The following is a 14,911-nucleotide window of genomic DNA, read 5'->3' as shown; positions in this document are numbered from 1 at the left end:
GAACTACCATTGATGCAGTTTTTGCAAGAAATATTGAAAAAATAGAACTCAAACATTTCGTATCTTACTTTAGTTATCATAATCCCATTGTAAATGTTATAGATTTGGATATTTCTCCACTCGAAAATGATAATTAAAAGATGCGATCAATTGTGAATTGTAAGCAATGTTAATTAAGTTTGTCAGAAACAATATGATTTCACTAAAAATCAATTTCTACCCCTTCCTATTTTCCACACTACGAAGCTTCCACGCACTATATTTATTTACTAGTTTTCTTGCAAATAAAATTATAATCCCTAACCTTGCATTGTAACATGCTACATTCATATAAGACGAATTTAATAGTTGCTTATCGATAGCCACATTTTTCGTTGAAAATGCCCCCTAAGGTATTATTTTATTTATAGCTATTAATTTTTTTTAGAAAACATGAAATTTTTGTTTGGATATTTTATAATATTTTGAAATCTGCTTTATTTTACCATGCTTTGGAAAGAGCTTAAGAAAATTTCTTAATTGATAAAAAATATATTTTTTCATTGTTAAAAATTTTTAATTTTTAAAAAATTGGCGACACACTTTAAAAAAATTAGCCAATGTATAAACTTTTAAGTGGTTAATGGTTATTAACAAAATTTTCGAATTTTGTCCTTTGTTTATAAGCATGAAGACACGTATTCATTTTTATTTAAGTTAAAAAAAATTCCTGATTTACATAAATCATATAAAAGTTATTTAATTAAAAAAATATGCCTTAAATGTATATTATATCTATCGTGTTTAAAACATTATTTTTAGTACTTTTACAAAATATGTGTAATATACAAATATGCACTTACCCCATGTAATTTATAGTATAGTCCACAGGCATTGCACACTGGTTCTCCGTGGTTGTTTCTTCGCCACAGTGTTGTATTTGTAGTGCCGCAATTCGTGCAGATTTGGCCGGCACGCCTGTTGGCAGCCTACGAAAGAACGAAAAGAGATCTTTCACTTTCTGCGAAATGGTTTTGTTTTTAAATGGAATTTTTTTTTTTATCAAGTAAGACACAGAGAATGAAGTGAAAATTTTAATATGATAAAAAAGTTTAATTGAGAATTTTTGTATGAGGGTAAAATAGATTGTTTGAAGTGAAAATTTGTATCTGAGGATAAAGCACATAGTTAGATTGAATAGTTTAATATGAACGTTAAACAATGAGATTTAATTGAAATTTATAGTAAAAGGCCAAAACAGATTGAAAAATTGAGATTGGAAAAAATTTTGCAGCATACAATAATTTTTTTCCAGCTATTCGTATATAGATAATAATTCAATATTTTAGAACTAATACATAAAACTATCAAATAATAAAATAATTGTTATTCCAATAGTGTTATGTATATATATTTTTTTCATATTTATTTGATACCATGCAGCTGTTTTTAAAAGTGCACTGGCATTTAAAAACTGATCTAGTATTTTCAATATCATAAATCTAATGTTTTATTCATCTGTATTGATGTAAAAATGTACTGCGAAATTTTTGTGTATCTTAACACCAAAAATGATGGCAACTACTTTTGGTGTACAAAGTGGTGTCATGAAACGATGTACTTGGATGTAGTGTTTAGTCTACAAATCAAAGACCAACTCAAAGTAGGTTTAAGAGAACGGAAGCGGCTAAAAATTATACAAAATAAGTTAAAACAGTTCTCAGAGATTTAAAACTTAAAATATAATTATGCTTGTTTCACAACTAATAATATGCAGTCAAATTTAAGGGAGAGTTTTTGTTTCTATTAATGAATAATAGCGTTGAAAATGCCAACAGATTATCGCCAGCTCATTCTAGATTGTAAGCAAACTACTCGCGGTATTCTACAATATTTGGCCTTTCTTGAATTTTTGAAAGTCAAAGCGCGCCAACATTGGTGTAAGATTATTCAATTTTAAGTGTTTAGATATAAATTACACCTTTTAAATCGTATGTGATCGCTCAATTTGGTGTAACTTTCGCACAATTTCTTTGAGTTCCTCAACATTATATTCGAAGAGTTATTACACATAAGTTTTTACTCTGTGGTTGTTAGTTAAATTCTTCTAATGTTGTATACCAATCAAAAGTTGTTATCCAAAATTTCAAATTTGTTTCAGCTCATCTTGTTGTAGAAAATCTAGCCAATTTCGCCATTTTATTAATATCAGATAATAATTTCCTTTTTATTATTTTAAAATATAGTGCAAAAGAAAAGAAAATAGTAAATAAATATTTTATCTTTCATCTTATAGGTAAAGTAACTTAATTATTAAATTAAGTTTAAATTCCGTTTGAAAAACTTTTTCGTTTTATTCTAATATCTCGATTGATGCATTTATTTTTTAAATACACTGTAAAAACTTTAGCGTAATATCTCTCCAATTTTGATGTTGAAAAATTTGTAGAAGTTGTGTGAATAGAGCACGTTTTTTCAAATTAACACCAAGTCGAGCTTTCATATACAATTTAAAGGGTGTATGACAGCTTTAAACACCAAAAATGCAATAAATTTACTATCATTCGCTTTTACAACCTATGTTAAGTAATTTTATCTTCCAAAAACTCCAATGTTTGTGTGTTTTGATTTCGTCTGTAATTGTTTACAATCGATAACAATTTGGCAAAAGTTTGTGGCTGTCTTCAATGTTAATATTCATCTGTAGAATCCGAAGTTTGTTCGTTAAAAATATGTAGTTATGCTTTTAGTTGTGTTATAAGGATTGTTGTGTAATAAGTCTCTGTAAACTATATTACATAATTCTATTATGAATAATTTCTCTCTGCTCCTACTCTGTAAAGATTAGTTCAAATTCGTGTTAATATTCTCTCTCTCCAACATGTATGTTTGATTTACAAAATGTGTTGCAGTTTAAGGAGAAAAAAAGTTATTTCAAATTGCTTTTGTTTCTTCTCATGTCTGGCAGGTTTTGATAATGGGTGCCTATTTTTGAGTGCTCTAATGTATACACTTTTATTTCCAACTGTATATTATTGAATTTAATGACCTTTTTTAACCAAGTAATGCCTAAACGCTTAAGTCTCTAGGGATTATTTCTTTAAAACCTTATTGCTTGTTAGGGTATGAATCTTTCGTTAACTTTTAATAAACTGAGCTAGAAATAATTTCTGTATTTACCAATAAATAAGGTTAATTTGAGGGGGGGGGGAAAGAACATTAATGACTTCACATTGCAAAACAAGCTTAACTACACAGACGCTGGGAATTAATCAACGACACTACGCCTATATAATATAGTAATAAATTGTAATATAGTATAATAATATGGGATAATAATATAGTAATGTAATTCAGAGTTGATCCACAAGAAAAAATAACTAATTTTGACACAATTAAGATATCCTGTCGAAGCCCAATACGTGGTCTTATCCCATTCACCACTATTTATTATCTCAAGCTAAACAGCGTTGAAATATTTGCAGCTTATCCATTTCTCAAAACTGTGGCATTTCTCTATATTGACATTGATGACACTGTATAAAATGTGGGACAAACATAACCCAAACAGACAAGAATAAATTTTGCAATTTTATGATATTTTTAAAAACAACATATTATTCGTTATTCACTAAAAAGCGTTACTTCATGCTACAATGGGAACTTTTAAAAACAAATCAATCCATTCTTTTTTCTGCATCATTGGATCACTATTAATTTGTGTATTTTGTAATTAAGTATCGTTTAAACTCATGGGAAAAAGATAAAATCTTTAACAACACTACGTATTAGTATGTATTATAAGGAAGAAAGAAATGGGATAAGTAATTAAATTAATTGAAATAATAATCATATAAAGTCAGAGAACAAATAAAAAAATCACGAAAATTTAAAAAAAAAATATTGAGACAGTCACTATAATTTCTTATATATAACTGATGAGAAAAAACAACATTATCGTGGAGTTCAAAAAGAAACTTATTAAATCTGAAAATCTACCTCAATTTTTTAATAAATAAATAAACAATAATAAAGCGAATAAATAAATAAAGTAACATATTTACTAAACGTTTTATAATATTTCTTTGTTTTATTGGATAGGGTTAGCAGTTGATGAACTTAAAAACAAAATTTACTCTTTTTCCCCCTTCAACTTTAGCAGCTTTTTGTATTTTATCGAAATAGTAAGTGTTTGTAGGAGTGTTAAAATATCAATAGGAAAAAAAAAAGGTTTTGTCATGTATTTATTCTGTCGAAAAAGGGAAGGTAGTGTATGAGGAATAATACTAAAGGTATAAATTCGATTTATCAGAAAAAATTATTAGTAAAGTACTAAAAGTTATGAAACTAAAAAATAGGGTAGGAAAAAAAGCTTACTTAAGTACAAATAAAATGCACACTTTCTTTAAAATGTATTTATTTACTGGCAAAGGAAAAGGTAGACCCAAATCTCGAATATGCTTGCGAAACATTAGAATGAGTCCTTAGCTTTAAAATAATTAGTTTGGGTCAAGTTTTTTAATTAGACAGATTTTCATCATTTTTCTCGTTTTAATAGATGAAACACAAAGTGTAAATCGTTAAGAACGATTTTAAAATTGGATACTAAATTTTTAATAGAACACATTGTAGGTATTAGGGGAAATTTCTTGTGTGATCTGAAATGAATGATCAAGTTTATTGACATTCAGGAAAAAAAAAGAAAAAAAAATTTAAATAAAGGGAAAAAAATTACGCTGTTGAAAAATAGTTTTTTTTTTTTTAAATTTGTTTAGTTAATTTTCCCTCAAATAAGGTAGCAAAATCACGTTTTAAAATTATTTAAACCATGTTAACAAAAACATGCGTCAAAGAAATGTTTAAACTAAATAATTGACCGAACAATCCTAAACTATTTTTGCTCAAAATGAAAAATAAAGTAATAAAAATAAATAGAAATCATTTAGAATTTTCAGTTTAATTATTTAAAAATTAATTAAAGTTCTATATTGTTTATAAGACTAAGGGACTTGTTTTAAATTAAACCTGTTGAAAAAATTGACGTTGGTTTTAAATTTAACTTTTAGCTTCACACGCTGTAAAATCTGAGGTATAATACCTATCTGAATTCGATCTAGGAAAAAAATTGTGTGTTGCTTAGAGTTATTATTGAAGCTGGCGTTCATACACACTTTAAAGAATGTAATTAAATCTTAAGTCTTTCTTAGTCTTAGAGGTCTTTAAAACAGACAATGAATCCTAATGTTATGATTAATAATACTATTATTTTATTACTTCTATTAGAGCTTGCTCTAATGATATTATTAATGTAATTTTCCCGATGAATCCTTTGTTTATTCAATAGTTTTACAATAAACAAAGGTAAATCTATGAATCTAAACTCTCCAAGCTTTACTCAATGCGAAAAAGTTTAGGAAATTTTATTTTAAACGAAAAATCATTTTGTCTTTAAAATGGAAAAATATGGGCATAATAAAGAACATAACGTACTTCGAATGTACTATATGCTATGACCGGGGTTTCCAACTTACATGAGGCCGGGGGCCACAATTAAAAACACAAATCAAATGGCGGGCCGCAACTTTATCAAAATTTTATGCAGGATTCTTATGTTTGAAGGAACATTAAATATTACTGTCAGATTTTTACCAAGTTGCACAAAACAAAAGTATTGAATTGCAAATTAAAATAAGAAGTAGATTTTTGAAATCATTTAATTGCATATTAAAAAATTCGGGCTACAATAACTTTAATGTGCACCCATGTATTAAACAATTAATGTGCAACAGATATCTAATTGTTAAGATATAAAACTTTAAAGAGGTTGGTATTAAAACTTACATAGTAGCACGCAAAATGCTCAAATACAAAATTTAGATTTGTCTGCTGCAACCACCAGCGAATAGATATTTACATTTTAAATTTAAAATTTACATATGTGTGCGTAAATACTTTCGTCCAAAATGAGTGGTTTCAAAAAGTTAAATCGGAGAATTTCTTCGAGAAAATTTCTGATACACACATGCTAAATTATATTCACGAAATACAAAGAAATGAAATAAAAAAGAGCAACATACAGGATTATTTTTGTATTTGAATAAATATTTTCTTGGATGCAAATCCTGAGATATAATTTTTTTGCACCGTTGATATGATAAATTTCACAGAAACGAAGAAATTAGGTTTTTATTAACGAGAAAAGTATTTTAAACGCATATAGATTTTTTACAAAAATTGTCCTCAAAAAAATGACAACTAATATATTTTAGTTCACGGGCCACAAAAAAAGGCTTCGCTGGCCGAAAGCTGCCCCCGGGCCACCAGTTGGAAACCACTGTGCTATGACATCTGACCGAAGTTTAAATAAAACACTTTTTTCTATTTGAGTCTTAGTTTCGGTTGTGGTCATTCCTGGTGTGAAACGCTTTTTCTTACATTCCGAATAGGTCACCGAAGTCAAGCATCACTGGCTACGGTTAGTGTGCGGGTGGCTGACCACTTGGATCAGTCTGCGTAGGGACCGAGGGTGTGCGATATTGGTCCTCCTTAAACTGTGCTACCGTAAAGTGCTCGACTTCGCGCACAGGTCGTCGGGCTACCGAAGAGGGGGTGCTATCCCCTCCGCAGAGGATCAAAATTGTGATGGCATGTCTTAGGATCATCCTCCGGGATGTTTCCCAGACCGTCGCCAATAGCCCATTGTGCAGCTCTAGTGCGACGTAAATTAACAACAACAACAACATTCCGAATAGGAGATGTCACATTAAATATGCATTTTAACAGATATGCAAACAAGCAACAACAGAGGCCGCTACAGAAATCAGCTATGATTTATTTTAAGTATTTTTTAATTTCCTCATCAGTTAACACTGTATTTGAAAAATTAATGTAAATTTGATAAAATTCGTCGATGACAGATACAAAATTTCTTTTTCCTCATGACTCAAAATTACTGATTTAAAATGCAAGAACGATTACTGAACGAATTATTGCATTTTTTAAATATTATGCTTCATGCAAAATAGAACACAAAGAATATTTTGTTCATTATCTTATATACCTCAGTTTACGTAAAAAAATTTCTTCGTTTATACTTTTCATTAGCAATTTTAAATGAATAACAATTTAGTATTTGTTTAATTTAAACTCCTTTATATAATTTTGCACCTCATAATTATATTATTTATTCCAGCAATAAACTTTTTATTTGCCGTGTTTCAACAAGCCAGGAAAAACATAAATATCAATCACATTTTTAACAGCAATCGTAAATGTCATGTATTTTTGGCATAAATTAATTCATGATTGAGAAAACAAAGTTATATAATCTGCAATAATTATTTTTGTTTTAAGTTTTTGTAAACGAAACAGTGATATTTAATCAACGTTTTAAATTACACTACATAAGTTTATTTACCTCAAACAGACATTAAGTAACGAAATTATTTACAGGCATATAAACTAGTTATTTAACAATTCTTCAAAAAAAATTTTTTTTTGATGAGAGGACGTGCAGTTTAACATGTTTGTGAACTATAAATATCCTCGTCCGTAACCAATAACAAGTAAGACTTTTAAAAAAAGGTAAAATAAATCCCCGCAAAATAATAATTTTCGTGATATTAATTAAGATTTCTTTGTGGCTTTTGTAGAAGTCGTCCAGTAAAACCGGTTTTTGGGTATCACGTGACACACCTACCTAGACAGTAGTGTGTCGCAGAACAGAGACACATTTTAATTTATGTTTTGTGATTCGAAAGCGTTCTCAACTGATGTGGAGGCCGCTAGTCATGCCAGACAACGAGGATAAATGGATTTTGAATTATGGGGGTGATTACGAATTTTTTTCCCTCCCCCCTCCCTTAGGAGTATTTTGATTCTCTCAACAAATGAGTTGTCAGATTGCTGGAAGGCGTTATCGTTTGAGCCGATGTCAGGTCGTCAGTCAAAAATTGGGGAGGGCGTGTAAAAATAATTGAAACAGTTTGAATGTACTCTTTAATGGGATATTGCAAAAATGGAACCTAATTTAGCTTTCCAATATTTTAGAATGGATAATCCAGAAAAAAGAATTGGGATTTAATGGAGTTATTACAAAAATGGAATTTAATACAGCTTTCTATTCTTTCAGAATTCAGAATACATAAACATAAATATATCTATACTACAAAAATGGGATTTAATGGGATATTTAAAAAGTAAAATTCAACATAGCTTACCATTCCTTCAGAATGAATGAAATTGAATGTTGAAAAAAAAAGATTTAATGGGATATTACAAAAATAGAATTTAATATAGTTTTCCATTCCTTCAGAATGTATGAAAATGGATATTACAAAAATGGGATTTAATGGGATATTATAAAAATGGAATCTAATATAGCTTTCCATTCTTTCAGAATTCAGAATACATAAACATCAATATATCTATACTACAAAAATAGGATTTAATGGAATATTTAAAAAGTGGAATTCAACATAGCTTACCATTCCTTCAGAATGAATGAAATTGAATGTTGAAAAAAAAAGATTTAATGGGATATTACAAAAATAGAATTTAATATAGTTTTCCATTCCTCCAGAATGTATGAAAATGGATATTAGAAAAATGGGATTTAATGGAATGTTATAAAAATGGAATCTAATATAGCTTTCCATTCTTTGAGAATGTAGAAAATGGATATTTAAAAAATGGGATTTAATTGGATATTATAAAAATGGAATCTAATGTAGCTTTTCATTCTTTTAGAATGTATGAAAATGAATATTACAAAAATAGGATTTAATGAGATATTATTTAAATGGAATTTTATATAGCTTACCGTTCTTTGAGAAGGTATGAAAATGGAAATTATGAAATTGGGATTTAATGGTATATGGTAATGGTACAAAAATCGAATCTTATTTAGCATTCCATTTTTTTGGAATATATGAAAATAGATATTACAAAAATCTGATTTAATGGGATATTTTAAAAGCGGAATCTAATATAGCTTTCTATTCTTTTAGAATGTAAGAAAATGGATATTATAAAAATGAGATTTAATGGGATATCATTAAAAAGAGATCTAATATAGTTTTGAGAATCTATAAAAGTGGAAATTATAAAAATGGGATTTAATGATACTATGTGGTAATGATACGAAAATGGAATCTAATTTAGCCTCCCATTCTTTTAGAATGGATGAAAATGGATATTACAAAAATGAGATTTAATTAGATATTACAAAAATGGAATATAATTTAGCTTTCCATTAGTTAAGAATATGTGAAATGAACAGCGTATGATAAGGTTGATGAATTTTGTATATCATTAATTGCTCTTGTTTTGAAAAAGAAAAATTAATACAATCATTATTTAGTTTTCCCTAAGACTTTTTTGACGACTACTAAGCTAGACGACTAAGACTTTATTGAAAAAAAAAATTTGAAAACATTCTAGCATTAAAATGAATTGTTGATGTTGAATTAAAATAAATGCAATTATCTACAATGAAAAATGTTATTCAATTAAATGTTTTTGCTTTAAAAATAAATTATTAAATTTGAGTCATTTATGATAATTTATAATTATATTAACTTACTTGAGCTACATCATTTAATAAATATTATAATGGTTAGATATTGACAAGCAAATTAGAAATTTTATATTAAGTAAATGGGCTTGATAGTTCATACATACATTTCTATCTAACATAAATAAAAGTATTGAGGGAGCGGTTTTGAGAATTGCTTTTTTTTTCAAAAGGGGTGACGATGAGATCATAGCAATGCTTTTATAAGACTCTTAAAACGTTAATTTTGTTGTATGCAAACCTATATTTTTTATTTGAATTTAATTCTAAAATTCCTAAAATTGGATTACTTAAGTAAAAATATAAATTCGAGCAAAAGGTGATAGGGGTGTTATGACCTTATTTACAAGCTTATTGAGGGGTTCTGGTTTGCTTATTTTTCGTGATAAGTGGGGTGGGGAGTTCAAAATATCAACAACAAAAAAAACGTTCTTAAATAATATTAGGAAAGCCCGTTATGCTTTTGCATCATAAAGTGTTTCTCGTGGAAAAGTTTTAAGTTTTTTTTATTACGTAATTCATTAAATTCGCTCCTATCTGTTTGTGATTTGCTTATTTTTGCTTATACGGGAGGAGAAGGAGTACGAGAAATGCTTATGTAAGATTCAAATATTCCTTTATTCTCTTTCTTTTTAAACTAATAAAATAAAATATTTATACATACTAATATTTTCTCCTAACTATTTGGGATTATCCATAATACCGTAAAGGCATTTGTCAGTACGTGTTTACGTGTTTTTTATCTTTAAATGCTTATCTTCTAGGCAACATAATTGTTATTTAAAATAGCGTTCCTTATCAAATACAGTTGCTTTTTCGCCTAATTCATTACATCGCTTATGATAGTATTTAGCTAATTAGTTATTCCAAAATATTTTTTTTCTTCTCTTGGTCAATACTAACTTATCATAAAAATTCTTAAATTAGATATTTAGCATCACAATTAAGAAATGGCATATCTTTAAACTCTTTTGAATAGAGTGTTTGTCAGTTTAAATAAGAAGAGAGTAATATAAATTTTACAATTTAAAATTTAGAAATGTTAGGTTATTGTAGAGAGGAAAATCAGGTGTGGTTGGAGTTGCATGATATAATTGACTAACTGAAGATTGTGATGAAAACAGGATAATAAAATTTGACAATTGAAGATGAAAACTGGATCATAATAAAACTTTCATTTAGTAGTATTTGTAGAGCTCGAGACCCAAAATTATATTTTTATCCATAGGACTTTAAGTTGTATAAATTTTGCATAATAATATTAATAAGGACAGGCCATGGGAGACAATTCCCCCGTGGCCTGCCTAATCAAACGCCAAATTAAAAAGCCAAATTGTAATGTTCCCAACAGACATTAGAATCAAGAGAAGAGATCCATAGTTGGTGATTTATCGAAAAATAACAAAGCCAAAAACAAAGCGAACCCCCCATAATCAATATTAGGTTTGAAAAATACCTTGGCGATCGCGAATCGCCAACAAGACTGTAAGAATTATTATAACCATGCAATTGAAACATATTTGTGGTAAGAAATTAATAATAAAGAGTTATAAATAGATTTTGTTTTCAATTAAACGCGGCAGTGGATTAATGAGTCTACATTAGTATTGAAATAAAAAGTTAGACGTTACAATGATGGATAAGAAAAGAATAAATATCACTTTAAGTAAAAATTAACTAATTGAATTAATTTAAATATAATTCGATTAAGAATGATTAAAAAAATTTAAGTTTTTAGTAATTAAAGATATTTTAAAAGTTAGGAAATATGTAATGTCAATTGTGACATCACAGTTATAATAAAATATGCTTTTTGATACCAGTCACTCATTAAATTTTTTGAGCATTTAGATAACTTGTTAAATTTCATGATGTTGTAAATTTTCATATCAAGTTACCAAAATTTTCTACTTTCAGGAAAGCACTCTGCATATTGTCTTACACGAAGCAATACACAGCACGTTAATATAAACGAATTAAACAAGAAATTTTGCATATAAATTATATATAAAGTAGACAAAAATTTATCTGTAATTTATATGTAATTTTAAGAAATGCAACCAACTATTTTAAAAATTTTATTTAAATACATAATCAGTATGACATTAGGTTTACTCATTATTTGAAATAACAGTTTTTAGCGAGCGATAGATTATTTTCATTAATTTTCTGCTTTCATAACTGTTATGTTTTGTTTTGGCTATCTTCAGCCTGCAACTTCTACACTTTTAAAATTTTCATACTAAAATTATGGTAAAATAATCGGCGGCAGACTGTCTATCCAATTAACAGTAAAATTTACAGTAAAGAAAACTTGTTACCTTTACGGTTTTGAAACCGTTTACAACTGGGATAGTTTTTTTTTTTTTTTTTTTTTTTTTTTTTTTTTTTTTTTTTTTTTTTNTTTTTTTTTTTTTTTTAACCATTTGCAGCTAGCATAGTTTTAAAACCGTAAGAAAATTTAACTAGACATAGGAGCTAGGCTTTTCGTTAGGTTATAGGCATGGGAGAGTGCAGGACACAAATTGAGGAGTACCAAACATTGAAACTCCTCAGGTGTTAAAGAGAATGGAGGAAGTATTGTGATGTAAGCGCTGGGACACGAAACCCAGTTCTGTCGGTCATGAGTTATTTTTCATTGTTTGGGTTGAAAAAATATAAACAGTGAGAGTAATTTTTTGATTTTGATGATTGGTTACTTTTGTAAAAATTGTTAATAGTTTTCCTCTTTCTTAAGTACGCAATCTATTTGCCCGTATTCAAGTTAAGACAATTCCTTTTAGCAAGGTAATATATATTGTATAAAATTAATTCGAATTTGAGGTATTCAAAATGCGATCTTTTTTTCTTTTCCTTGGCGAAAATACCTTGAAAAACATCCTTGTGTTACATGGTAATCATTACCAGAAATATTAAAGCAGTATGGTAATTAAAGAGAATGTTTATTCATAATGACCTTCTAGAAATTCTTGTAAGAATATGGAAAGAGAAAATTTTACGTAATAAGTTTATGAAATTCGGGATGGATGGACATAAGAGGATCAGAACGAAATAAACAAATTTATGGTATACCTATATAAGGAACCAGACATTGTAACTATGAGAATAAAAATAATCCAGTGGTTGGGATATATCTTAACAATAGACTCGGCAATAAGTGTTAAAAGAATATTAAACCAAGTAAAAGAAAAAAGATATGGGGAAAAAAACAAGATTTAGAGGAAGATCTAGAACTACACTGTCTAAAATTCTGGTAAAAAGAACAGCCACTCGTGGGGCTTTTGTCACAAAATCCATCTTTACCGGAACATGTTACGGAACAAAAAATCTGATATATCGTGATTTTTACAGAAATTATTACAATAAAACCACTGAATCACTGTAAATAAATAAATACCACTGTAAAATCTACGGTATAATATTCTACGTTAAAATTGGATTTTACTGTAAAATGAACTTTATGGGTGATGCAACTAAAGTATCGGTACTTTATACGGTACTTTATACCGTACTTTGACATGACATTTTTTGCCGAATAAGTCGAAGGAACAAATTGGTGAAGACTTGAAATTGCTTAAAATTATCAACTTTAAAAAAAGGATCCCGACGGAAAAGAATTTTCCAAAATCTTTAAGGAAACTTGGGCCTTGCAAAGGGGCAGGTTGATGAACCTTTTTTCGTTTGCTTTGAAGAAAAGGAGGAGAGGGCAGAAAAAAAGAAAAAGATAACTTACCACCATTGGTCCGGGAAGTCTCTTTTGCGGTCGCATAAGAGGTCTGTTCATTCCATTCATTTTACTGTACAGTCCACAAGCATTGCACAAATAATGTCCAGTACCGTCCCTTCTCCACAGTGGGGTAGATATTGCCCCACAATTCACGCATTCACGTTCCTCGTTGAGGCTGAAGTAATCCCCACGATCTGGAACCATAAAAAAATTAACTATTAAACTAGTTTTTTATCTGTAGCTATTATAATTGTAAATAAATTAATTTATACACTAAAGAAACCGTCATCAAAAAGAAAAACTTTTTTTTTCAACATATATTCCTTTTATTCTTATGTGTTGATAGTTAAGAAAGTGTCATTTTTAGTATGCAATTTCGTCTTAATTTTTTTTTTAAATTTATTCATTCATTTATTTATTTTTTGAACAATACGAATGAATTTTATGATGGAAATATCTCTGTTATTGCAAATTACAAGAAGGAATTCGATTTTTAAAGAAAGCTTGCCTTTTTTAGCATTTTGTTAGAATTGATAACCAACAGTTTATTAAATGTAACTTTAAAATTAATTTTAATTAAAAAAGTTTATAAAGAAAGAGTTTTTAAAAAAAGTCTAGCCTTTTTTGAATAATTTTTTTTTTAAATTTTGACCAACAGTTAATTAAATTCAACTTTTAAATTCAGTTTTTTTTTAATTATAATTTTTTCTAAATTTTTTGCTATTTTTTCTTCTTATTTTTTTTAAAATTTTTTTTCTCATTTTTATTTTTTCTCATTTATTATATGTTAAAATTAGCGTACATTGAAGATTTCGAATACAACATATTCAAAATATGTAACGCTTTATAGCTATGGTTCCCAAATGACGATCCTTGGAACCTTATGGTTCCCTGAAAGATTCTCCAAGTTCCGATAGTTAGGATTTTTTTTAGTAATGATTGTTAAAATCTGTAATAATATTTATAATCAATTAATCATCCATTATTTATTAATTATTTTTGTAATTTATCTGTAATTATTTTAGTAAAATGCCATTAAAAAAAAGTCAACTTAAAAAAATTATTACTTTTTCTCTAACAATATAACAAATAAATTATGAAAAGGATATGTATTTATAAAACAATCCATCAAAATTTCTCATCAAAATTTTCAATCCAAAATAAAATAAGAAAATTAAGATCTAATGCATTATTTTTCTCTTCTAACTATTCTCTCCACATTTATATTAGTTTCTTTTTTCATTTCTTTTCAATTTGTGCATACTTCAAGAACAAATTTAGTTGCCGCTCCAGACCTGTGAATTTAATTATCTGACATAAATCTAATTTTAAAACTATTGTTGATAAAACAAAAAACTATTTCGTTCTTCTCATTAATTATTAAAATAAAACAGTAGTCTTTTCTTTGGTTACTAATAAAAATCCGCAAATTTTTTTTCCTCTCATTTAGATTCAATTACCGAAAAAATTTGAGAACTTTTGATTTATAGAATACTTAAAAGCATAGCATTTTCAACATTTTAATCTGCAGTGCACTTTTTTAAGAATTTCAACTGATCCTTTCAGTCTTTTCAAAAAATTGCTTCAACTTACTTTTATGAACTTTAATTCTTTTAGAGTTGCGTAACTAT

General features: G+C 27.8%; 1 protein-coding gene across 1 annotated transcript in view; it reads right to left on the bottom strand.

Annotated features, from left to right (window-relative positions):
- LOC107439679 (uncharacterized) overlaps window positions 1–14,911 on the bottom strand; it is a 74,094-nt gene that overhangs the window by 8,419 nt on the left and 50,764 nt on the right. Inside the window, exons 3-4 of the mRNA XM_043052163.2 lie at window positions 13,287–13,474; window positions 843–968 (exon numbers count right to left, since the gene is read on the bottom strand). Of these exons, the coding sequence (XP_042908097.1) occupies window positions 843–968; window positions 13,287–13,474 (314 nt within the window). The remainder of the gene's footprint in view (window positions 1–842; window positions 969–13,286; window positions 13,475–14,911) is intronic.

This window comes from Parasteatoda tepidariorum, chromosome 2, assembly GCF_043381705.1.
Source record: "Parasteatoda tepidariorum isolate YZ-2023 chromosome 2, CAS_Ptep_4.0, whole genome shotgun sequence".
Taxonomy (NCBI): Eukaryota; Metazoa; Arthropoda; class Arachnida; order Araneae; family Theridiidae; genus Parasteatoda; species Parasteatoda tepidariorum.
This window is presented reverse-complemented; position numbering and strand designations above follow the sequence as displayed.